Genomic DNA, 27,145 nt, shown 5'->3' with positions numbered 1-27,145 from the left:
ATAATTTGCAAATAAATTCATTAAAAATCCTACAATGTGATTTTCTGGATTTTTTTTCTCTCAATTTGTCTGTCATAGTTGACGTGTACCTATGATGAAAATGACAGGCCTCTCTCATCTTTTTAAGTGGGAGAACTTGCACAATTGGTGGCTGACTAAATACTTTTTTTCCCCACTGTATAGACAGGCGTGTGTCTGAATACTTATGTAAATAAGGTATTTCTGTTTTTAATTTTTAATAAATTTGCAAACACTTCTAAAAACCTGTTTACGTTTCATTATTATGGGGTATTGTGTGTAGATTGCTGAGAATTTTTATTTATTTAATCAATTTTAGAATAAGGCTGTAACGTAACAAAATGTGGAAAAAGTCAAGGGGTCTGAATACTTTCCGAAGGCACTGTTTAACACAACCACTCAATGACTGAAAGAATACCATAGGCTACACCAAGACAGAAACAAGAGTTATAGAAACATTTACAATGTTTATTAAAGTACAACACAGGGGCATCTGAATGTCCTCAAATAAAGAGGATTGTAATTAGCACTGGGCTCTCACAGCAAGCAGTGAAATATCTCTCATTAGCTAGGTTTCCATCCAATTGGTGGCAGATTTTCATGCGAATATTAAAAAATCCACAAAAACAATATGCGCATTTTCCCACCAGAGAATTGACTTGTTGCAGATAAAAGGCTGTGCGTGATGACGTAGTACACATAATACCTTTTGCGGTTAAATTCCCACGTACCGAATAAAAATACAAGTTAAATGGGTTTCCATTACATTTTCAACTCTACTGATGGTTTTCTCACAAAAAATGTTGCGTTATATAGTGAGTGTGTCCACTTTATGCACGCTGTTGGCTAGAGCTCACATATAGCCTACATGATGACATTTTTATTTGTCAAATGGCAGCCAAGCATCTGATCACGTCACCAGAATAAGAGCCTCTATATTTATTGGAAAGGAGCATCAAGCACATCACCTTGCACTTTCACCACCCTGTGAAGTTCATCATAATTTATTTAATGTGTAGCCTAATAAACTACATGCTTTCCCGATGAGTCGTTGTGGGAGGACCACACAACATGTAATCGTGTGACTCCCAAGTTTACTTCGATATGATGGTTATTATATCAATATTTGAGCATAAAAACGTTTTCACCGACATTTCTCGCATAATTAATTTTACATACACAAAAAGATCCAACCTTGTCTAGCGTATTTTGTTTTGTTGACATTTGGAACGTTTACAGAAACATTTCCGTTTCCGTCAGGCATGTCATGACATGTTTTATCCAACATGTACTTTACTCGCATGAAAAGGTTGGATGGACACCTGGTTTATGAGTGAATGTGAATGATTCTCGGTTGATTTAGTCTGCTAAATGGCATATATTATTATTATTATATTATTGATTTAATAAAATTGAATGACACACCAAATGCTCCGTCCCTACATGGTTAGCCCAAACAAGAACGTTTCAGGATCGTTAGCGAGTTGTAAGCCTGTGGAAGATTGTAGTATGTGGATCATGAAAAGAGTGCTGGGATTCAATCTAGAAAGATGCTGTTTCACATTTCCATCTTGATATGCTGTATACACAGTTGTTTCTGCTCGACATGATTCGCCGTGGCTTTATGGTGTTTCATTTGAAAGCTTTAAAACAGAAAATTTATATTATAAGGGGATTGAAAAAACTGAACTATTATCAAGTATGATGACATTTGGCCAAAAAGGCTGAATACGTACGATTCTTTACATTATCAGTATTGAACAGGTAATTCTTAAATTAGAACAACTATTACTCACCAATTGAAAGTCATCAACATAAGAATATTTCTGTTCGTTATAGATATTTTTTTTCGTCATGCATGTCAGCACAATCCAATCACAAACAACAGTCACCTTCAAAGAGTAGAAACTTGCAATTAATATAAATAAACAATCGTATGCAACTGACCATGTTCTAGTGATACCATATATAAACCCTTTATAAAGGATAACATTTTACCCATTAAACATACATATACAGTTACCGTAACGACAACACCTACAGCATGCGATAGAAGTACTATACTTACCAAGCCAAGGAGGGCAAGACCAGCACCAAGATTCAGCAGTGTTGGCACTATGTTAAATTTTCCAGCCTGAAGCAGAGACATTTAACCAGTTTAACTAGAACACCAGGATTTTATAACTATAAGGCCATTTCATTCATTATTTTATGACATTAAAATAACCATATCATAGTTCAAAAGGGCTTAGATTGTTTCTGTGAGAGCTCACCTGACCAAAAACCATTACATCGAAGCGTATTCCGAATCCTTTGATTAATGTTCTTGTCTCTTCATTGTTACCGTTTTTGTAATATTTGGCAAATCTGTGGGAAAAGAAAAGCAAAGAGTGTTGCCAAAAATCGTCTTAAAAAACAAATGAACATCAATATTTTCTATTTACACTACCTATGGTTGTAATAATTTGGGGTCCAACAAATGTGTTACTCAGAGATAAATCGATCTATCGATGTGGTTGTAGTCTAAAAACAAAAGTTCAACACCTATACCTGAAGTTGTATCCAGGCGCCACATTGTTCACTGGGTCCTTGTTGTCCAGGCGACGGAAGGTGTACCTAGGCACACACCAGCTGCTTGGCATGTCCAGATCACATTCCCAACGGATTTGGACACCCATAACCCCACCCTAGACAAAGACAATCAACGTAGATACGGAGTACACAGTTTACATGGATTTTACAAATGAAAACCAGCTGAGACATAAGATGCTATGATGCATGTTAGATTACTCTACATGCATCATAATGCCACAAGACATATCATGACATTTTGACTAATATAAACTGAGTATACCAAACATTAGGTACACCTTCCTAATACTGAGTTGCAACCCCCCCCTTTTGCCCTCAGAACATTTTACATTTTAGTCATTTAGCAGACGCTCTTATCCAGAGCGACTTACAGGAGCAATTAGGGTTAAGTGCCTTGCTCAAGGGCACGTCGACAGATGTTTCACCTAGTCGGCTTGGGGATTAGAACCAGCGACTTTTCGGTTACTGGCACAACGCTCTTAACCACCAAGCTACCTGCCGCCTCAATTCGTCAGGGCATGGACTCTACAAGGTGTCGAAAGCGTTCCACAGGGATGTTGGCCCATGTTGACTCCAATGCTTCCCACAGTTGTGCCAAGTTGGCTGGATGTCCTTTGGGTGGTGGACCATTCTTGATACACATGGGAAACTGTTGAGTGTATAAAACCCAGCAGTGTTGCAGGTTTTTATACAAACTGGTGCGCCTGGCACCTACCACCATACCCCATTCAAAGGCACTTAAATATTTTGTTCACCCTATGAAATGGCACACATATACAATCCATGTATCAATTGTCTCAAGGCTTAAAAATCCTTCTTTAACCTGTCTCCTTCCCTTCATCTACACTGACTGAAGTGGATTTAACAAGTGACATCAAATAAGGGATCATAACTTTCAACTGGATTCACCTGGTCAAACCTACCCTAACCAGAAACCGTGGATAGATGGCAGCATTCGCGCAAATCTGAAAGCGCGAACCACCGCATTCAACCATGGGAAGGTGACTGGGAATATGGCAGAATACAAACAGTGTAGCTACTCACTCCGCAAGGCTATTAAACTGGCAAAACATCAGTATAGAGACAAAGTGGAGTCGAAATTCAACGGCTCAGACACGAGACGTATGTGGCAGGGTCTACAGACAATCACGGACTACAAAAGGAAAACCAGCCACGTCGCCGACACCGACGTCTCGCTTCCAGACAAGCTAAACACTTTCTTCGGCCGCTTTGAGGATAACACAGTGCCACTGACGAGGCCCACTACCAAGGACTGTGGCCTCTCCTTCTCCATGGCCGACATGATTAAGACATTTAAGCATGTTAACCCCCACAAGGCTGCCGGCCCAGACGGCATCCCTAGCCTCGTCCTCAGCTGGCTGGTGTGTTTATGGACATATTCAATCTCTCCCTTTCCCAGTCTGCTGTTCCCACATGGTTCAAGATGGCCACCATTGTTCCTGTACCCAAGAAAGCAAAGGTAACTGAACTAAATGACTATCGCCCTGTAGCACTCACCTCTGTCATCATGAAGTGCTTTGAGAGACTAGTCAAGGATCATATCACCTCTACCTTACCTGTCACCCTAGACCCACTTCAATTTGCTTACCGCCCCAATAGATCCACAGACGATGCAATCGCCATCACACTGCACACTGCCCTATCCCATCTGGACAAGAGAAATACCTACAGTTGAAGTCAGAGGTTTACATACACTTAGGTTGGAGTCATTAAAACTTGTTTTTCAACCACTCCACAAATGTCTTGTTAACAAACTATAGTTTTGGCAAGTCGGTTAGGACATCTACTTTGTGCATGACACAAGTAATCTTTCCAACAATTGTTTACAGACAGATTGTTTCACTTATAATTCACTGTATCACAATTCCAGTGGGTCAGAAGTTTACATACACTAAGTTGACTGTGCCTTTAAACAGCTTGGAGAATTCCAGAAAATGATGTCATGGCTTTATAAGCTTCTGATAGGCTAATTGACATATTTTGAGTCAATTGGAGATGTACCTGTGGATGTATTTCAAGGCTTACTTTCAAACTCAGTGCCTCTTTGCTTGACATCATGGGGTAAATCAAAAGAAATCAGCCAAGACCTCAGAAAAATAATTGTAGACCTCCACAAGTCTGGTTCATCCTTGGGAGCAATTTCCAAACGCCTGAAGGTACCACGTTCATCTGTACAAACAATAGCACGCAAGTATAAACACCATGGGACCATGCAGCCGTCATACCGCTCAGGAAGGAGACGTGTTCTGTCTCTTAGAGATTAACGTACTTTGGTGCGAAAAGTGCAAATCAATCCCAGAAAAACAGCAAAGGACCTTGTGAAGATGCTGGAGGAAACAGGTACAATAGTATCTATATCCACAGTAAAACGAGTCCTATATCGACATAACCTGAAAGGCCACTCAGCAAGGAAGAAGCCACTGCTCCAAAACCGCCATAAAAAAGCCAGACTACGGTTTGCAACTGCACATGGGGAAAAATATCGTACTTTTTGGAGAAATGTCCTCTGGTCTGATGAAACAAAAATAGAACTGTTTGGCCATAATGACCATCGTTATGTTTGGAGGAAAAAGGGGGACGCTTGCAAGCTGAAGAACACCATCCCAGCCGTGAAGCACGGGGGTGGCAGCATCATGCTGTGGGGGTGCTTTGCTGCAGGAGGGACTGGTACACTTCACAAAATAGATGGCATCATGAGGAAGGAAAATTATGTGGATATATTGAAGCAACATCAAGACATCAGTCAGGAAGTTAAAGCTTGGTCGCAAATGGGTCTTCCAAATGGACAATGACCCCAAGCATACTTCCAAAGTTGTGGCAAAATGCCTTAAGGACAACAAAGTCAAGGTATTGGAGTGGCCATCACAAAGCCCTGACCTCAATCCTACAGAAAATGTGTGGGCAGAACTGAAAAAGCGTGTGAGAGCAAGAAGACCTACAAACCTGACTCAGTTACACCAGCTCTGTCAGGAGGAATGGGCCAAAATTCACCCAACTTATTGTGGGAAGCTTGTGGTTAAACAATTTAAAGGCAATGCTACCAAATACTAATTGAGTGTATGTAAACTTCTGACCCACTGGGAATGTGATGAAAGAAATAAAAGCTGAAATAAATCATTCTCCCTAGTATTATTCTGACATTTCACATTCTTAAAATAAAGTGGTGATCCTAACTGACATAAGACAGGGAATCTTTACTAGGATTAAATGTCAGGAATTGCAGAAAAACTGAGTTTAAATGTATTTGGTTAAGGTGTATGTAAACTTCCGAATTCAACTGTATGTAAGAATGCTGTTCATTGACTATAGCTCAGCATTCAACACCATAGTACCCTCCAAGCTCATCATTAAGCTCGAGGCCCTGGGTCTGAACCCCGCCCTGTGCAACTGGGTCCTGGACTTCCTGACGGGCCACCCCCAGGTGGTGAAGGTAGGAAACAACATCTCCACTTTGCTGATCCTCAACACTGGGGCCCCACAAGGGTGCATTCTCAGCCCCATCCTGTACTCCCTGTTCACCCATGACTGCGTGGCCAAGCACACCTCAAACTCAATCATCAAGTTTGCAGACAACACAACAGTAGTAGGCTTGATTACCAACAATGAAGAGACCGCCTACAAGCAGGAGGTGAGGGCTCTGGGAGTGTGGTGCCAGGAAAATAACCTCTCACTCAACATCAACAAAACAAAGGAGATGATTGTGGACTTCAGGAAACAGCAGAGGGTGCACCCCCCTATCCACAACGACAGGACCGCAGTGGAGAAGGTGGAAAGCTTCATGTTCCTTGGCGTACACATCACCGACAAACTGAAATGGTCCACCCACGCAGACAGTGTGGTGAAGAAGGCGCAACAGAGCCTCTTCAACCTCAGGAGGCTGAAGAAAGTCGGCTTAGCACCTAAAAACCTCACAAACCTTTCCAGATGCACAATTGAGAGCATCCTGTCAGGCTGCTGTATCACCGCCTGGTACGGCAACTGCACCGCCCGCAACCGCAGGGCTCTCCAGAGGGTGTTGCGGTCTGCCGAACGCATTACCGGGGGCAAACTACCCGCCCTCCAGGACAACTACAGCACCCGATGTCACAGGAAGGCCAAAAATATCATCAAGGACATCAACCACCCGAGCCACTGCCTGTTCACCCCGCTATCATCCAGAAGGCGAGGTCCGTACAGGTGCATCAAAGCTGGGACCGAGAGAATGAAAAACAGCTTCTATCTCAAGGCCATCAGACTGTTAAATAGCCATCACTAGCACATTAGAGGCTGCTGCTGCCTATTGAAATCACTGGCCACTTTAAGAAATGGAACACTAGTCACTTTAATAATGTTTACATATCTTGCACTACTCATCTCATATGTATATACTGCATTCTATTCTATAATATTCTACTGTATTTTAGTCCATGCCACTCTGTCATTGCTTGTCCATATATGTATATATTCTTAAATCCCATTCCTTACTAGTTTTGTGTGTATTGGGTATATGTTGTGAAATTGTTAGATATTACTTGTTAGATATTACTGCACTGTCGGAGCTAGAAGCACAAGCATTTCGCTACATCCGCTATAACATCTACTAAACACGTGTATGTGACAAATACAATTTGATTTGATTATATTTGATCATGGAAAGAGCAGGTGTTCTTAATGTTTTGTATACTCAGTGTAGCCTTTAGGGTAGTTCGCAGAAAAATATTCTGGTTAACCCTCATCCAATCAAGAGAATAAGGTCATGACATATCAGTATCTAAATCGACATATGACCTGATAGGTGTGGGTGTAAGCTAACACTTGTACTGTACATGTTATGGGAAGCAATTTTTTAGGCTGGAAGACAGTAAGTAACAATGTTCTTAATGTTTTGTATACTCAGTGTACATCCCCAACTTACCAAATGCTAAGTAATTATGGAGTTTTAAAAAAAACACGCAGGCACTTACATGGACAGTAATTTGGGAGTTTTTAAAAACATGCAGGCACTTACATGGACAGCCATGGTCTGAAAGTCCTCATTGGCCTCTGTGACCATGTCTTTGAGTCTGAAGATCGGACAGTCTGGGTCAGTGATGCGATTGAATACACATTGTTCCAAGTAGGTCTTGTTGACATAGGGCAAGATATTCCTTCTGTAGAACAGACAAAAATATCATAGTTATAGTGTTACATGCAGTCGCTCTGACTGCAATTCCATTGTTTATCACTGGATGGCCCAATGCAGCAAATCTTGGTATCGCTTTATTTGGATAGTCCATCTGTAGATCCTCTACAGACTCAGTAACATTTCAACTACACTATATACAGTGGGGGAAAAAAGTATTTAGCCAGCCACCAATTGTGCAAGTTCTCCCACTTAAAAAGATGAGAGAGGCCTGTAATTTTCAACATAGGTACACGTCAACTATGACAGACAAATTTTGGAAAAAAAATCCAGAAAATCACATTGTAGGATTTTTTATGGCTCCTCTGTCCTCCACTCGTTACCTGTATTAATGGCACCTGTTTGAACTTGTTATCAGTATAAAAGACACCTGTCCACAACCTCAAACAGTCACACTCCAAACTCCACTATGGCCAAGACCAAAGAGCTGTCAAAGGACACCAGAAACAAAATTGTAGACCTGCACCAGGCTAGGAAGACTGAATCTGCAATAGGTAAGCAGCTTGGTTTGAAGAAATCAACTGTGGGAGCAATTATTAGGAAATGGAAGACATACAAGACCACTAATAATCTCCCTCGATCTGGGGCTCCACGCAAGATCTCACCCCGTGGGGTCAAAATTATCACAAAAAAATCCCAGAACCACACGGTGGGACCTAGTGAATGACCTGCAGAGAGCTGGGACCAAAGTAACAAAGCCTACCATCAGTAACACACTACGCCGCCAGGGACTCAAATCCTGCAGTGACAGACGTGTCCCCCTGCTTAAGCCAGTACATGTCCAGGCCCGTCTGAAGTTTGCTAGAGTGCATTTGGATGATCCAGAAGAGGATTGGGAGAATGTCATATGGTCAGATGAAACCAAAATATAACTTTTTGGTAAAAACTCAACTCGTCGTGTTTGGAGGACAAAGAATGCTGAGTTGCATCCAAAGAACACCATACCTACTGTGAAGCATGGGGGTGGAAACATAATGCTTTGGGCTGTTTTTCTGCAAAGGGACCAGGACGACTGATCCGTGTAAAGCAGGGTTCTTCAATCCTGGTCCTGGAGGGCCGAAACACTTCTGTTTTTTATTTCTACCTGGTAGTTAATTGCACTCACCTGGTTTTCCCAGGTCTGAATTAGCCCCTGATTAGAAGGAGAGGATGAAAAACAGAGGTGTTTCGGCCCTCCAGGACCAGGATTGAAGAACCCTGGTGTAAAGGAAAGAATGAATGGGGCCATGTATCGTGAGATTTTGAGTGAAAACCTCCTTCCATCAGCAAGGGCATTGAAGATGAAACGTGGCTGGGTCTTTCAGCATGACAATGATCCCAAACACACCGCCCGGGCAACGAAGGAGTGGCTTCGTAAGAAGCATTTCAAGGTCCTGGAGTGGCCTAGCCAGTTTCCAGATCTCAACCCCATAGAACATCTTTGGAGGCAGTTGAAAGTCTGTGTTGCCCAGCGACAGCCCCAAAACATCACTGCTCTAGAGGAGATCTGCATGGAGGAATGGGCCAAAATACCAGCAACAGTGTGTGAAAACCTTGTGAAGACTTACAGAAAACGTTTGACCTGTGTCATTGCCAACAAAGGGTATATAACAAAGTATTGAGAAACTTTTGTTATTGACCAAATACTTATTTTCCACCATAATTTGCAAATAAATTCATTAAAAATCCTACAATGTGATTTTCTGGATTTCTTTCTTCTCATTTTGTCTGTCATAGTTGACGTGTACCTATGATGAAAATTACAGGCCTCTCTCATCTTTTTAAGTGGGAGAACTTGCACAATTGGTGGCTGACTAAATACTTTTTTCCCCACTGTATACACAAAAGTATGTGGACACCCCTTCAAATTAGTGGATTCAGCTATTTCAGCCACACCCGTTGCTGACAGGTGTATAAAATCGAGCACACAGCCATGCAATCTCCAATGACAAACATTGGCATTAGAATGGCCTTACTGAAGAGCTCAGTGACTTTCAACGTGGCACAGTCATAGGATGCCACCTTTCCAACAAGTCAGTTCGTCAAATGTCTGCCCTGCTAGAGCTGCCCCGGTCAACTGGAAGTGCTGTTATTGTGAAGTGGAAACGTCTAGGAGCAACAACGGCTCAGCCGCGATGTGGTAGGCCACACAAGCTCACAGAATGGGACCACCGAGTGCTGTCTGTCTGTTCTCGGTTGCAACACTCACTACCAAACTGCCTCTGGAAGTTCCAAGCTGCCTCTGGAAGAACTGTTCGTAGGGAGCTTCATAAAATAGGCTTCCATGGCCGAACAGCCACACACAAGCGCAAAGCCAAGCATCGGCTGGAGTAAAGCTCGCCGCCATTGGACTCTGGAGCAGTGGAAACACGTTCTCTGGAGTGATGAATCACGCTTCACCATCTGGCAGTCCGACGGACTAATCTGGGTTTGGAGGATGCCAGGAGAACGCTACCTGCCCCAATGCATAGTGCCAACTGTACAGTTTGGTGGAGGAGGAATAATGGTCTGGGGTTTTTCATGGTTCGGGCTAGGCCCCTTAGATCCAGTGAAGAGAAATCTCAACGCTACAGCATACAATGACATTCTAGACGATTCTGTGCTTCCAACTTTGTGGCAACAGTTTGGGGAAGGCACTTTCCTGTTTCAGCATGACAATGCCCCCGTGCACATAGCGAGGTCCATATAGAAATGGTTTGTCGAGATCGGTGTGGAAGAACTTGACTGGCCTGCGCAGAGCCCTGACCTCAACCCCTTCGAACACCTTTAGGATGAATTGGAACGACTGTGAGCCAGGCCTAATCACCCAACATCAGTGCCCGACCTCACTAATGCTCTTGTGGCTGAATGGAAGCAAGTCCCCGCAGCAATGTTCCAACATCTAGTGGAAAGCCTTCCCAGAAGAGTGGAGGCTGTTATAGCAGCAAAGGGGGGAGCAACTCTATATTAATGCCCATGATTTTGGAATGAGATGTTCGACAAGCAGGTGTCCACATACTTTTGGTCATGTAGTGTATCTACTAAAGCTAATCCTAACCCTTATCCTAACCCTAAACTTAACCCTCGCCCTTATTCTAAACCTAACCCTAACCTTAGCAAGCAGTTGCTTATCAACATATAGTATGATGGATTATCAAATCTTAAATATAATTTAGCTCCTAACATATTTATCAAGTCACAGAAATGTTAAAACTTGACTTACTTATTGAAGTTGAATTTGGGGTATCGGATGCTGTTCTTTATAAGCACTGTGAAGTTCTCAGCATCTGCCAACATTGGAGGACTAAAGAAAATTATATTGTGAAATTATTAAAACATTCTAGATGGATTATGTAAAATTAAAGCAAATGCAACCTTTTCCACCTTGGTACTCAATAGTTCTTACTTGGGAGGTTCCTTATCTAACTCCAGTGGGCACCAAGCCAGAACCTCACATGTCTTCTCCGCAGCTGAGTACTTCACACATTTCCCAGTCTGAACACCTGAGGGGAGATGGACACTTTTAAAGGAGAACGTTAGTGAAAAACAATCATGTGCCTCTCATTCTACAAGTAAGTGGCAGACTGTCTTTAAATATAATTGACACATTGAGAGCTTGGGACTATAAGGTTCTATCTGCAAAAATATGATTCTGAGATAATTGGCTTTACATTTTCAATGAGGTTTGAATCGTGTCAGCAATTTTTATATTGTATTCTTTTGAATTTAAAAACATGAATTGGGGTATTTAGAGTACTATATAGGTAGAGAACATTGAACAGAACAAGGCTATGTCAATATTTATTTTGTGAAAAAAATGCAGCTAGAACCTTCTACAGTGCCTTCAGAAAGTATTCACACCGCTTGACTTTTTCCACATTTTGTTGTGTTACAGACTGAATTTTAAATGGATTAAATTGAGATTTTGTGTCACAAGCCTACACACAATACCCCATAATGGCAAAGTGGAATTATGTTTTTAGAAATGTAATACAAAATGAAAAGCTGAAATGTCTTGAGTCAATAAGTATTCAACCCCTTTGTTATGGCAAGTCTAAGTAAGTTCAGGAGTAAAATTTGCTTAAAAAGTCATAATAAGTTGCAATAATAATATTTCACATGATTTTTGAAATACTTCCTCATCTCTGTACCCCACACATACAATTATCTGTAAGGTCTCTGAGTCGAGCAGTGAATTTCAAACACAGATTCAACCACAAAGACCAAGGAGGTTTTCCAATGCCTCCCAAAGAAGGGCATTGGAAGGTATTAATTACCCTTTGGATGGTGTATCAATAAAAAGATACAGGCATCCTTCCTAACTCAGTTGCCGGAGAGGATGGAAACCGCTCAGGGATTTCACCATGAGGCTAATGGTAAAACAGTTACAGAGTTTAATGGCTGTGATAGAAGAGAACTGCCACTAAAGTAAAACTGCAAAACATGTGGCAAAGAAATGAACTTTATGTCCTGAATACAAAGCATTATGTTTGGGGCAAATCCAACAACACATCACTTCACTGAGTACCACTCTTCATATTTTCAAGCATGGTGGTGGCTGCATCATGTTATGGGTATGCTTGTCATCGGCAAGGACTAGGGTTTTTTTAGGATTAAAAAGAAACGGAATAGAGCTTACTAAGCACAGGCAAAATCCTAGAGGAAAACCTGGTTCTGTCTGCTTTCTAACAGACACCGGGAGGCAAATTCACCTTCTGCAGGACAATAACCTAAAACAGTGTTTCCCAACCCTGGTCCTCGAGTACCCCCAACAGTACACATTTTTATTGTAACCCTGGACAAGCACACCTGATTCAACTTGTCAACTAATCATCAAGCCCTCAATGAGTTGAATGAGGTGTGTTTGTCAAGAGCTACAACGAAACTATGTACTGTTGGGGGTACTCGAGGACCAAGGTTGGGAGACACTGACCTAAAACACAAGACCAAATATACACTGGAGTTGCTTACCAAGACTACATTGAATGTCCCTGAGTGGCCTAGTTACAGTTAACTTAAATTGGCTTGAAAATCTATGGCAAGACTTGAAAATGGCTGTCTAGCAATGATCAACAACCAACTTGACAGAGTTTAAAGAATGTGTGCAAAGCTCTTAGAGAGACTTACCCAGAAAGACTCACAGTTGTAATCATTGCCAAAGGTGATTGTAACATGTATTGACTCAGAGGTGTGAATACTTATGTAAATTAGATATTTCTGTATCTAATTTTCAATAAATTGAAAAAAACTACTAAAACATGTTTTCACTTTGTCATTATTGTGTGTAGATGGGTGATCTTTTTTTTTATTTAATCAATTTTTAATTCAAGCTGTAACACAACAAAATGTGGAATAAGTCAAGGGGTATGAATACTTTCTGAAGGCGCAAGCTCTCGACATATGACATGGTACTGTAATGATTATGGAATGGTAATGCTCAGTTGGTAGAGCATGGTGCTTGCAATGCCAGGGTTGTGGGTTTGATTCCCACGGGGGACCAGTATGAAAAAAGTATGAAAATGTATGCACTCACTACTGTAAGTCGCTCTAGATAAGAGCGTCTGCTAAATGACTAAAATGTAATGCTACCATCCAGTGACAATACAATGCATTTTTATTTTACAGAAAGCATGATAATCTACATCTCAAACGTAGAACAAGGATTAGATCATAATGCATGATAACTCAGTTATAGAAATGATCAATGACGATTTCCTCAATGTCAAAATCTTAATATCCTTACCATTGCCTCGGGTATCACGTGAGCCAGCCTTGCAGTCCCTGTCTGAGGTGCAGTCAAAACCAGTTTTTGGGACCTGAACGCATCACAGCATGAGTGTAATTCTTTAAAGCTTAAAAATATATCAGACTTATATGCTATACAGAACTTCAGCCTCTGGGAGTGCCAAAAACGGGTCCCCTAAAAAGCATGTTTGCCTAAAACAGGTTTGTGTGATTTAATGAGATAAACAATATAATGCTAATAATACATTGCTTATGTATATAAATCATACAGCCAATTTTCAAAGCAAAATTTGACATAAACAATTAGCAACTACATTCTTATAGTGCATCTTTAACTTATCTATCATGCACATGACTCGAGGGCTGGACTTCATCCAATAGAAAGCAATAGTAATGGCGTCTCTTTGTAGGCACTAATGGAGGCTTACTCGTTGGCCAAAACCTATAGATTCTGACCGGTCAGATAGCGAACAACAATGACAATAAGCTGCTATGTGGGGAATCGTAGGTGGCTCGTTTCAGCTCGTTGTATCTTGTTATTAATACCATGTTTTGGTTTGAGGTGTTTTGACTTATGTCCAGACCCGGTGCCAGAACAAATCAGTTGGACGGGCATTTGATTTCCATAGGCAGGCCCGTTTTTTTCCCTCCTATGTGTGTAATAGTAAAGAGCGTAGGCAGCTCATGAGTTTTGGGAAGGTGGCGGAAGTGGTTGATGAGTTCGAATTAAGCAGCGCGTCGAGTAAATTTGGTGAAGACGAATGTTCTGAATGGACAACAGTAATATCGAAAACTAGAACAAAAAGGAAATTGTCTAAAATTGGAGTGGAGGATACGTGTGTAAATGATAATGAATCAGTTCTTGTTGGGATGCGGTTGTTGAGTAAGGATGTATATGTGGGAAACCCGTTTGAGGTGTCAAATGGTGAAGTATGCTCTTGGAAAAGTGGAGTCTGTCAGAGTGACCAGGAGCGGTCTTATTTTGATTCATTGTATTTCTGACGAGCAGAGGAAGATTGCAGTGGACCTCAAAAGAACCCGGACAACATAATTTTTGTGTTTTGAACTTCGGAGTAGAGCACCCGTCAAAGGAGTCATCTCAGGGGTGACGACGGATGTTCAGATTGAGTACCTGAAGAGAATTCCTGGTGTGGTTGGTGCCCGGCGTCTGACCCGCTGGGTGAATGAAAAAAAAAAAAAGAAAGTCTGTCGGTCCTGTTGTTTTTTGATAAAGAGCAAATACCTACGCATGTGAAGCTTGGTTATGTAAGATACGCCGTAAGAGTTTTTGTCCCCAAACCACTGCAGTGTAAGAATTGTAAAGGATTTGGCCATGTTTCAAGTGTGTGCAGACAAACATTATACTGAAGAACGGTGTGTAGAAGGACGCGGTGTTGCAATTGTGGTGGGGATCATGATCCTGAGTTCCTGGAGTGCCCTGTAAGGGTGAAGGAAATTGAGGTGGCAAAAGTTAGAGCCGTCAATCGAATCTCCTATGCGGAGGCGATCAAAATAATTGAGGAAATAAGTGATTCCAGTGAAGAGATGGTAGTGGATACACCACAGCCTGTAGTAAATGTTTGCTGCCAGAAAAAATATACCCTGTGTGTTAAAAAGGTGGATTTTGTTGCGTTCATTGCCACAGTTATAAACTGTACAGCACAAGTCTCAAAGAAGTCTAAGAAACTAGACATTATTGTGGCTGCGGCAGAAAGGTTTTTGGGACTCAAGGATTTTACATCGGAAGACTTGCAAGTAGTACTGGCACCAGACAACCCGCTGTTATGATGGCTTTTCATGGTGGTGGGAACAGGTTAAATTTAGTAGATAAGTGATTCTGGGCGCCGCACAGTCTGAATACCAAGGATTCCATTATGTCGAGGGAGATTACTGAGGTTTATCTTAGAATTATTGATGGACATGATATACTGACTTGGGGTACAAGGTAATAACATCAAAGAAGGGAGTGCCCACTGAGGGTTAACAGATGTTGTTGAAGAAACGTGTAACAGAAGGTATATAAACTGAGATATTTTCTTTGTTCAGTAGTTCGGAATGGCAAGAGGCAGAGCATGCTCCTTTTGTTAACGAACCACGGTACCTATTAAATATTTGAATGAACTCTCCATCTAAGTGTTAAATATCTTCTTGCATCATGAATTACTTGATACCCTAGAAACTCATAACACCCGCTCTCCCAGGTTCCCCTTGAGCCTGTGTAGGGATCAGATCTGTTTTATTAATAAATTTTTAACAGACAAGTTGTTTGATTTTGTATTTATTTATTTGTTTTTTGGTAGTTGAGTTTTTTGGGGAAATCCTGTTTCCATCCCGCATAGTAGGTGGCGGGATGCACATTAAATTGTGTAATCGCCATTATAAACTGGGTGGTTCGAGCCCTGAATGCTGATTGGCTGACCGCCGTGGTATATCAGACCGTATACCACAGGTATGACAAAACATGTATTTTTACTGCTCTAATTACTTTGGTAACCAGTTTATAATAGCAATAAGGCACCTCAGGGGTTTGTGGTATATTGGCCATATACCACACCGCCTCATGCCTTATTGCTATTATAAACTGGAAGAAGAAGAAGCTCATGAGTTTCAAGTTTGGGGAAGCTTACAATTTATCCTACCATTTCTACCGATCTGTTTTCCAGTTATGAATATTTATATAAGCATTTATATATTTCTGTGGAACAGTTTCATTTAAATAATAACGTTTTTGTTTCTCAAAATCATTGTCACGTGGTTAATCATAAAAATCGGAAATAAAATTATAAAAATCTAAAAGTTAAAATTCAACTAAGGTGAGAGCACTAGCCTCTGCAATATGGACACATTGATCCACTGTGATCCATTGGGGGCTAAAGAAATGATAGCCTATAGGCCAATGCAGCATTAGGCCTATAACTTCCAACATCAACTAAGTAAAATACATAGGCCAAAAGCCTACAAATAAAAATAGTAGAACATATCCTGATTAAAATTCAGGTTCTTTCGATCACATTCATCTCTCTACTCCGCCTGTCTGCCTCCCTTTCTATCTGTCTTGACTTGAGCTATTGCTAGTGAAGTTCAACATTGTATCAAATTATCACAGGGTCTGGCCAGAAGCTGTCGCTAACGAACTTGCAACATTGTATCACTAGCCTATTCCGGGCCCTCAAAAGCTTCCTGCGCCAGTGAGCTCAGGACAGAAATATGTTTTTTTAATGACGTTTCCACTGGATATATGGGATCATCTGATCACAATGTTTTGCTCTTTCACACCGAGGCTTGGTGATTATCGAGGCCAGGAGTGTTGGAAATATTTTTAAAATACTGAGGAACTACAGTATCATTCGCAATGGATGTTAAAAAACAGACTTTGTTGACTTGTGTGAGGCGAAGACAAAATGCGCGGTATAAGTGGTGAGTTAAGACAATCAGAAATAAGACATTCCCAAATGGGCACTTTCCTACATATGCAATGCATTCTGGAGACTCACCATGTATTTGCCACACCCCCCTACCCTTCTTCTTGATGCAACATTTTAAATTATACTCAAGACACATTATCTTCACACATATTTTAAACGCTTTTCATTGACAGCCACAACTCAAATCAGCTAGACCTATTGCTACGCACACTACCCAAATAGCGGGCTTCCCAAACATACTTCCCAAACGATCCACAGCTATTTTTTTTTTAAATAAGCTAATGATACTCTGTGGCCAAGTCATGCTCCCTGGTGAAGTATTTTGGATGATTTTATTTAGACAGGAGTAATTATATATGTTTGGCAAAACATCAATTTACTTTAGGGCTATCCAGCATCCTGACAGTGCAATGTGCACCTGCCAACTTTCCTTTCCAATTTGCAAGAGGCTGAAATCAGAGATCTGTATATAATGACGACAAGCTCATGTCTCCACGGTTTGTCCCAAAGGAGGGAAGGAAGGCGACAAGCTTAGGTCTGCATATTATTTCCATAGAAACGCATTGAGCTTATTATGGACCGACTTTGGCGAGATTGAGCCCTCTCACTTTGTCTCTTCCTCTCTGCTGAAACTATATTACCGGAGAACGCATCCGAGCCAGTGAAACAGCGCCCCCCCTATATTTAGCCCATGTATTTGATGCTGTCTGGCCAGAAATAGTATGACATGCCATACTCTTTTGGTCCAGACAGCATCAGATACATGTTCTACACATACTAAGACAGAGAGGCGCTGTTTTCCTCGCTCGGGTGCTTTAATTGAGATTGATGCGTCTTTCTGTCAGCGCACGTCTTGGCCATCATCGACTCAGTGGGTTTTGTCCAACATGTCTCCGGACCTACTCATTGCCACAGTCATACCCTGGATGTAGTTTTGTCCCGTGGAATAAATCTTGTGGATCTAAAAGTTTTCCCTCATAATCCTGGACTATCGGACCACCATTTTATTACGTTTGCAATCGCAACAAATAATCTGCTCAGACCCCAACCAAGGATCATCAAAAGACGTGCTATAAATTCTCGGAAAACCCAAAGATTACTAGATGCCCTTTCAGACTCCCTCCACCTACCCAAGGACCTCGGAGTACAAAAATCGGTTAACCACCTAACTGAGGATCTAAATTTAACCTTGCGTAATAGCCTAGATGCAGTCGCAACCCTAAAAACTAAAAACATTTGTCACAAGAAATTAGCTCCCTGGTATAAAGAAAATACCCGAGAACTGAAGCAAGTTTCCAGAAAATTGGAACGGAAATGGCGCTCCACTAAACTGGAAGTATTCCGACTAGCTTGGAAAGACAGTACCGTGCAATATGGAAGAGCCCTCACTGCTGCTCGATCATCCTATTTTTCCAACGTAATTGAGGAGAATAAAAACAATACAACATTTACTTTTGATACTGTCACAAAGCTAATTAAAAAGCAGCATTCCCCAAGAGAGGATAGCTTTCACTTCAGCAGTGATGAATTCATTAACTTCTGCGACGAAAAGATCATGATCATTAGAAAGCAAATTACGGACTCTTCTTTGAATCTGCGTATTTCTCCAAAGCTCAGTTGTCCTGAGTCTGCACAGAACTGCCAGGACCTAGGATCAATGGAGACACTCAAGTTTTGTAATCCTGTATCTCTTGACACATTCATGAAAATAGTAATGGCCTCTAAACCTTCAAGCTGCATACTGGACCCTATTCCAACTAAACTACTGAAAGAGCTACTACCTGTGCTTGGCCCTCCTATGTTGAACATAAAAAATGGCTCCCTATCCACCGGATGTGTACCAAACTCACTAAAAGTGGCAGTAATAAAGCCTCTCTTGAAAAAGCCAAACCTTGACCCGGAAAATGTTAATGTGAATCTCCCATTCCTCTCAATTTTTTGGGAAAAAGCTTCTGAAGCTTCCTGAAGACAAATTATGTATACCAAATGCTTCAATCTGGTTTTAGGCCCCATCATATCACTGAGACTGCACTCGTGAAGGTGGTAAATTACCTTTTAAATGGCATCAGACCAAGGCTCTGCATCTGTCCTCGTGCTCCTAGACCTTAGTGCTGCTTTTGACACCATCGATCACCACATTCTTTTGTAGAGATTGGAAACCCTAATTGGTCTACACGGACAAGTTCTTGCCTGGTTTAGATCTTATCTGTCGGAAAGATGTCAGTTCGTCTCTGTGGATGGTTTGTCCTCTGACAAATTGATTGTACATTTCGGTGTTCCTCAAGGTTCTGTTTTAGGACCACTATTGTTTTCACTATATATTCTACCTCTTGGTGATGTCATTCAGAAACACAATGTCAACTTTCACTGCTATGCTGATGACACACAGCTGTACATTTGGTTGAAACATGGTGAAGCCCCAAAATTGCCTACCCTGGAAGCCTGTATTTCAGACATAAGGAAGTGGATGGCGGCAAATATTTTACTTTTCAACTCAGACAAAACAGACATGCTAGTTCTAGGTCCCAAGAAACAAATAGATCTGCTGTTTGATCTGAAAATTAATCTTGATGGTTGTACAGTCGTCTCAAATAAAACTTTGAAGGACCTCTGCGTTACTTTGGACCCTGATCCCTCTTTTGATGATCATATCAAGTGTATTTCAAGGATTTTTCCATATTCGTAACATTGTAAAAATCAGAAACTTTTTGTCCAAAAATTATGCAGAAAAACTCATCCATGCTTTTGTCACTTCTAAATTAGACTACTGCAATGCCCTACTCTCCAGCTACCAGGATAAAGCACTAAATAAACTTCAGTTAGTGCTAAACACTGCTGCTAGAATCTTGACTAGAACCAAAAGATTTGATCATATTACTCCAGTGCTAGCCTCTCTACACTGGCTTCCTGTTAAGGCTAGGGCTGCTAACCTACGAAGCATTACATGGGCTTGCGCCTACCTATCTCTCCGATTTGGTCCTGCCGTACATACCTACTTGTACGCTACGGTCACAAGATGCAGGCCTCCTTATTGTCCCTAGAATTTCTAAGCAAACAGCTGGAGGCAGGGCTTTCTCCTATAGAGCTCCATTTTTATGGAATGGTCTGCCGATCCATGTGAGAGACGCAGACTAAGTATTTCCTTTTTTTTTTACCCCTTTTTCTCCCCAATTTGTAGTTACAGTCTTGTCCCGTCGCTGCAACTCCTCTACGGACTCAGGAGAGGCGAAAGTTGAGAGCAATGCGTCCTCCGAAACACGACCTTACAAGCCGCACAGCTTCTTAACCCGGAAGCTAGCCGCACCAATGTGTCGGAGGAAACACTGTCCAGCTGGTGACCGAAGTCAGCCAAACCCTCCCCTAACCCGGACGACGCTGGGCCAGTTGTGCGCCTCCTTATGGGTCTCCTGGTCACGGCCGGCTGTGACACAGCCTGGGATCTAACCCAGGTCTGTAGTGACGCCTCAAGCACTGCGATGCAGTGCCTTAGACCACTGCCCCACTCCGGAGGCCGTTTTAGTCTTTACTGAAGACTAATCTCTTCAGTGTGTCCTATAATTGAGTGTAGTCTGGCCCAGGGGTGCGAAGGTGAACGGCAAGGCACTGGAGCGACGAACCGCCCTTGCTGTCTCTGCCTGTCCGGCTCCCCTCTCTCCACTGGGATTCTCTGCCTCTGACCCTATTACGGGGGCTGAGTCACTGGCTTACTAGTGCTCTTCTATGCCATCCCTAGGAGGGGTGCATCACTTGAGTGGGTTGAGTCACAGACATGATCTTCCTGTCCTGTTTTGCACCCCTTTCGGACTTGTGCGGTGGAGGAGATCTTCGTAATTCTCCTGTCTTATCTGGTGTCCTGTGTGAATTTAAGTATTCTACCTCTAATTCTCTCTCTCGCCCACTCCCTTCCCTCCCGGAGGACCTGAGCCCTAGGACCATGCATCAGGACTATCTGGCCTGATGACTCCTGGCTGTCCCCAGTCCACCTGGTCATGCTGCTGCTCCAGTTTCAACTGTTCTGCTTGCGGCTATAGAACCGTGACCTGTTCACCAGACGTGCTACCTTGTCCTGGACCTGCTGTTTTCGACTCTCTCTCTCTACCGCACCTGCTGTCTTTACCTCTGAATGCTCGGCTATGAAAAGCCAACTGACATTTACTCCTGAGGTACTGACCTGTTGCACCCTCTACAACCACTGATTATTATTTGACCCTGCATGTCATCTATGAACGTTTGAACATCTTGAAGAACAATCTGGCCTTATAGAATGGCGCCGGAGAAGATGGCTGCTGTTTTACAGCCCTCTAACCAATTGTACTATTATGTGTGTTTTTCCGCGTTATTTGTAGTTTATTCTGTACATAATGTTTCTGCCATCATCTCTTATAACCAAAAAGAGCTTCTGGATATCAGGACAGCGATTACTCACCTCGTATTGGACGAATAACTTTTCTTCAACAAGTCGGACGCGAAGGATATCCTACAGACACCCGACAAGGCCCAAATCCCCGTCATTCGCATGAGAAAGAGACGGAGATATCGTGGACGTAGGTCGGGGTGCCTTGTAAGAATCCGACGGCGAGCGAGTAAACTGCCTCTTCCATCAATCCTATTAGCCAATGTTCAATCATTTGAGAATAAATTGGATGACCTAAGATTACGGTTATCCTACCAACGGGACGTTAAAAACTGTAATATCTTATGTTTCACCGAGTCTTGGCTGAACGACAACATGGACAACATACAGCAAGCGGGCTATACGCTACATCGGCAGGATAGAACGGCTGACTCCGGTAAAACAAGGGGTGGCGGTCTGTGTATATTTGTAAACAACAGCTGGTGCACAAAATCAAATACTAAGGAAGTCTCAAGGTTTTGCTCGCCTGAGGTAGAGTATCTTATGATAAGCTGTAGACCACACTATTTACCAAGAGAGTTTATCTATATTTTTCATAGCTGTCTATTTACCACCACAAACCAATGCTGGCATTAAGATTGCACTGAATGAGCTGTATAAGGCCATACAGTGAGGGAAAAAAGTATTTGATCCCCTGCTGATTTTGTATGTTTGCCCACTGACAAAGAAATGATCCGTCTATAATTTTAATGGTAGGTTTATTTGAACAGTGAGAGACAGAATAACAACAAAAAAATCCAGAAAAACACATGTAAAAAATGTTATAAATTGATTTGCATTTTAATGAGGGAAATAAGTATTTGACCCCTCTGCAAAACATGACTTAGTACTTGGTGGCAAAACCCTTGTTGGCAATCACAGAGGTCAGACGTTTCTTGTAGTTGGCCACCAGGTTTGCACACATCTCAGGAGGGATTTTGTCCCACTCCTCTTTGCAGATCTTCTCCAAGTCATTAAGGTTTCGAGGCTGATGTTTGGCAACTCGAACCATCAGCTCCCTCCACAGATTTTCTATGGGATTAAGATCTGGAGACTGGCTAGGCCACTCCAGGACCTTAATGTGCTTCTTCTTGAGCCACTCCTTTGTTGCCTTGGCCGTGTGTTTTGGGTCATTGTCATGCTGGAATACTATTACAGACTACAAAGGGAAGCACAGCCGCGAGCTGCCCAGTGACACAAGACTTCCAGACGAGCTAAACCACTTCTATGCTCGCTTCGAGGCAAGCAACACTGAAGCATGCATGAGAGCACCAGCTGTTCCGGATGACTGTGATCACGTTCTCCGTAGCCAATTTGAGTAAGACTTTTAAGCAGGTCAACATTCACAAGGCCGCAGGGCCAGATGGATTACCAGGACGTGTACTCCGAGCATGTGCTGACCAACTGGCAAGTGTCTTCACTGACATTTTCAACATGTCCCTGACTGAGTCTGTAATACCAACATGTTTCAAGCATACCACCATAGTCCCCGTGCCCAAGGACACTAAGATAACCTGCCTAAATGACTACCGACCCGTAGCACTGACGTCTGTAGCCATGAAGTGCTTTGAAAGGCTGGTCATGGCTCACATCAACAGCATTATCCCAGAAACCCTAGACCCACTCCAATTTGCATACCGCCCCAACAGATCCACAGATGATGCAATCTCTATTGCACTCCACACTGCCCTTTCCCACCTGGACAAGAGGAACACCTATGTGAGAATGCTATTCATTGACTACAGCTCAGCATTCAACACCATAGTGCCCTCAAAGCTCATCACTAAGCTAAGGATCCTGGGACTAAACACCTCCCTCTGCAACTGGATCCTGGACTTCCTGACGGGCCGCACCCACGTGGTAAGGGTAGGTAACAACACATCTGCCACACTGATCCTCAACATGGGGGCCCCTCAGGGGTGCGTGCTCAGTTCCCTCCTGTACTCTCTGTTCACCCATGACTGCATGGCCAGGCACGACTCCAACACCATCATTAAGTTTGCCGACGACACGTGGTAGGCCTGATCACCGACAACGATGAGACAGCCTATAGGGAGGAGGTCAGAGACCTGGCCGTGTGGTGCCAGGATAACAACCTCTCCCTCAACGTGACCAAGACAAAGGAGATGATTGTGGACTACAGGAAAAAAAAGAGGACTGAGCACGCCCCCATTCTGCTCAGTCCTCTTTTTTTTTTCCTGTAGTCCACAGGTTGAGAGCAGTGGAACAGGTTGAGAGCTTCAAGTTCCTTGGTGTCCACATCACCAACAAACTATAATGGTCCAAACACACCAAGACAGTCGTGAAGAGGGCACGACAAAGCCTATTCCCCCTCAGGAGACTGAAAAGATTTGGCATGGGTCCTCAGATCCTCAAAAAATTATACAGCTGCACCATCGAGAGCATCCTGACTGGTTGCATCACCGCCTGGGTATGGCAACTGCTCGGCCTCCGACCGCAAGGCACTACAGAGGGTAGTGCGTACGGCCCAGTACATAACTGGGGCCAAGCTTCCTGCCATCCAGGACCACTATACCAGGCGGTGTCAGAGGAAGGCCCTCAAAATTGTCAAAGACTCCAGCCACCCTAGTCATAGACTGTTCTCTCTGCTACCGCACGGCAAGCGGTACCGGAGTGCCAAGTCTAGGACCAAAAGACTTCTCAACAGCTTCTATCCCCAAGCCATAAGACTCCTGAACAGCTAATCATGGCTACCCGGACTATTTGCACTGCCCCCCCCACCCCCACCCCATCTTTTTACGCTGCTGCTACTCTGTTCATTATTTATGCATAGTTACTTTAACTCTACCCACATGTACATATTACTTCAACTACCTCAACTAGCCGGTGCCTCCGCACATTGACTCTGCACCGGTACCACCCTGTATATATAGCCTCCCTACTGTTATTTTATTTTACTTCTGCTCTTTTTTTTCTCAACACTTTTTTGTTGTTGTTTTATTTTACTTTATTTTATTAAAAAATAAATGCACTGTTGGTTAAAGGCTTTAAGTAAGCATTTCACTGTAATGTCTGCACCTGTTGTATTCGGTGCATGTGGCCAATACATTTTGATTTGATTTGATTTGATTTAAATGGCCATGTACTCATATAATCTCCACCCGGCACAGCCAGAAGAGGACTGGCCACCCCTCAGAGCCTGGTTCCTCTCTAGGTTTCTTCCTAGGTTTCTGCCTTTCTAGGGAGTTTTTCCTAGCCACTGTGCTTCTACATCTGCATTCTACATCTGCAGGACGGGCATGGAAGTACGGTATGGTGGGCGGGCCCACCATACCGCCAGCCCTGGTTATGTCTATGCTAATATGGCTAAAATGTCACTGTGAAATTTTAAGCATTTAGATAATCAAAACAAGCACAAAGCACATAAAGGCTTCATAATTCATAAAGGTCATGTTAACTGACTGATATTATCTCATAGAACAAAACATGTAAGATCTACTAAGCCTGTGTTAACATCAGACCTAATTTTCGCCATTTATACCAAAACCCTATTCTTTCCCCATTAATTTCTCCCATAAGATTGGCCAATGAACCAGAGGTAGAAAATGATAACACATTCAGTTTTCTAGGACTACAAGCTGTCCAGCTCTATTACAAGACAATAAAACAATAGTGAGTAATGACTAGCTGCTATGAAATCCTTAAGGAATGCATACTGTGAGCCAAATAGAGCCTTTCGGTTATCCAAGTCACTCAAACATTTTGGCTTCAGCCATTGTCCTTGAAAATATCCATTCCGGCTGCACACAGGCACAGGCACTCTGAGACATTCTCACTTCCGCAAAGTCATTGTACAACTTATCCTAGATGTTGTAATAAAATGGAAGCTTTAGATCAAAATGTAGAAAGTAGAAAGTTAGAGCCTTTTCCATGAACATTAACGTATATTTGATCAAATGGGATGTCAGGTGGATGGGATATTCAGTATGTTGTCTTACCTCTGGACAGTGCGACTGAGTTTGGTTCAGAGTGATGAGCAGGTTCGTCAACACAAAGAATGTGCTCTCCTCCTGCCACAAGCCAAAAAACTCAAATTACTTCTCTCAAACATACAATCATCAATGGGCACTGCATCTCAGTGCTTGAGGCGTCACTACAGACCCCCTGGTTCGATTCCAGGCTGTATCACAACCGGCCGTGATTGGGAGTCCCATAGGGCGGCGCACAATTGGCCCAGCGTCGTCCGGGTTTGGCCGGTGTAGGCCATCATTGTAAATAAGAATTTGTTCTTAACTGACTTGCCTAGTTAAATAAAGGTACAAATAAATAAATAAAAAATTCACATGGCTTTTGTTTGAAATAAAGTTACTAGGACACAGTTGTTTCATCTCTAACACACATTCCATGTTTTAGTCAGAGCAGCGGTATCCTACTCCCAATTGATTTTCTAATTTCTTTGTGTACAAGGTCACCCCCACTGGCCCAAAAGCCTAAATGTGCACAAAGCAAAAGTGAAACATGCAGGAACCATAAAGCACCACTGTGCCAGTGAAGTTGAGGGCACACCCACCATGATGGATGTCAGTCAGCCTGACATCAGGTGACTGGGAGAAGTAAAGGGGTACTTGTATTTAGTGGTGGTGATTACAATATATCAGGCCTATACCTCATCTTCTATACGTCTGGGTGATACCTGTGGTGGGATGACATAGTCTGCCACATCCCAGATTTGCAGGCCCAGGTCGGAAGTGTTGGTCAGGGCGATGCCCTTCACCTTGGTCGTGACAGAGCTGAGGACTGCATCTGTCTCCTGGTAGCCTTTGTTCACCACACAGACATACCTGCATAGGTGTGCAAGAGGGCATGCAAAGCAGTGGTCAATGTATTATGGGCTTACCTTTATGCCCAGGTCCATGGGGCTTAAAAGTATAATATGGGGTGAATCACAAGAGAAATCATTGTATATTTTTTACATAAAATACATATGAAAATAAGTGAAGTATTGCCAAAAAATCTTGTGACAGCTGTGGCTATGATGGCAGTGTAGGAAGGGGGTACTGACGAAACCACTTTGTTTGATTAGTAAACATAAGTCAATATGAAATTGTTAGAATGTCATGTGGTAGCATACCATTAGTCTTTATGCGCACTTACCCGATCACATATGCAATCACTAAAGCCTGCGTGATTCTGTTGACGGTTCCAACCTTGAAGCTCCGAATTACAAGAATTTTCGGCGTTGAATATTCGAAAAAACATTGACAGATGGACGCACAACATCCCCTCTCTTTCATCATGTTTGCTGCCTCCGAAAAAGCGGATTCAAAACGCTATTTTGTATCGTTAGAAAGAACGAGATAACCCGACCATTTTAAGGATATCTTCCACTGAATGTCACGCGTTTTCGAAAAAAACTAACCTGCAGTTTAACTTTCACGGTCCGTGCTATCCGGGATCCTTGGGACGTCCCTACCACCCCACCCCCTAGTGAAGTTGACATTTAAAAGGGTTAAGGTTAGGGTTAGGTAAGGGTTATGGTTATGGTTATGGTTATGGTTATGGCTAGGGTAAGGGTAAGGGCTTAAGGTTAAAGTTAGGGTTTAGTGTAGGGAAGTCCCAAGGATCCCGGATAGCACTAACCGAACTTTCACTCCCACTGTAATTTCCCTGTCTTCCGCATTCGTTTGGATTGAAGCGGTTCCGTTTCATTTCCCAATAATGAAACAAGCTACTTTGAGCTGACGCATAATTTTTCATATTTAGACCTACCATCTAGTATGGCAAATGTCAAATGAGTTCACAGAGCAGTAAAAGCAAAGAGAGTTCATAAGGTTTTTTATCCTCTCTAGTAAAAGTCTGACCTTTGGTACC

The 27,145-nt window shown here is 42.5% G+C and overlaps 1 protein-coding gene across 2 annotated transcripts; it reads right to left on the bottom strand.

The window, feature by feature from the left end:
* Positions 1 to 1,589: 1,589 nt before the first annotated feature.
* On the bottom strand, positions 1,590 to 26,754 carry p2rx4a (purinergic receptor P2X, ligand-gated ion channel, 4a). 2 transcript variants are annotated; one of them, XM_041897573.2, is made up of 12 exons: positions 26,429 to 26,753; positions 25,968 to 26,115; positions 25,273 to 25,344; positions 13,494 to 13,566; positions 11,157 to 11,253; positions 10,974 to 11,054; positions 7,619 to 7,760; positions 2,569 to 2,705; positions 2,292 to 2,385; positions 2,087 to 2,152; positions 1,815 to 1,910; positions 1,590 to 1,661 (listed from the first exon to the last, which is right to left on the bottom strand). In XM_041897573.2, exons 1-12 carry the CDS (start codon positions 26,569 to 26,571, stop codon positions 1,641 to 1,643), a joined length of 1,170 nt encoding a protein of 389 aa, XP_041753507.1. In that variant the 5' UTR covers positions 26,572 to 26,753; the 3' UTR covers positions 1,590 to 1,640. The 2 variants fall into 2 exon arrangements, with proteins under 2 accessions (XP_041753507.1, XP_041753508.1); XM_041897574.2 differs by lacking the exon at positions 25,273 to 25,344 and having other exon boundaries at positions 26,429 to 26,754.
* Positions 26,755 to 27,145: the final 391 nt, after the last annotated feature.

The sequence above is a fragment of the Coregonus clupeaformis genome, chromosome 15, assembly GCF_020615455.1.
Source record: "Coregonus clupeaformis isolate EN_2021a chromosome 15, ASM2061545v1, whole genome shotgun sequence".
NCBI lineage: Eukaryota > Metazoa > Chordata > Actinopteri > Salmoniformes > Salmonidae > Coregonus > Coregonus clupeaformis.
This window is presented reverse-complemented; position numbering and strand designations above follow the sequence as displayed.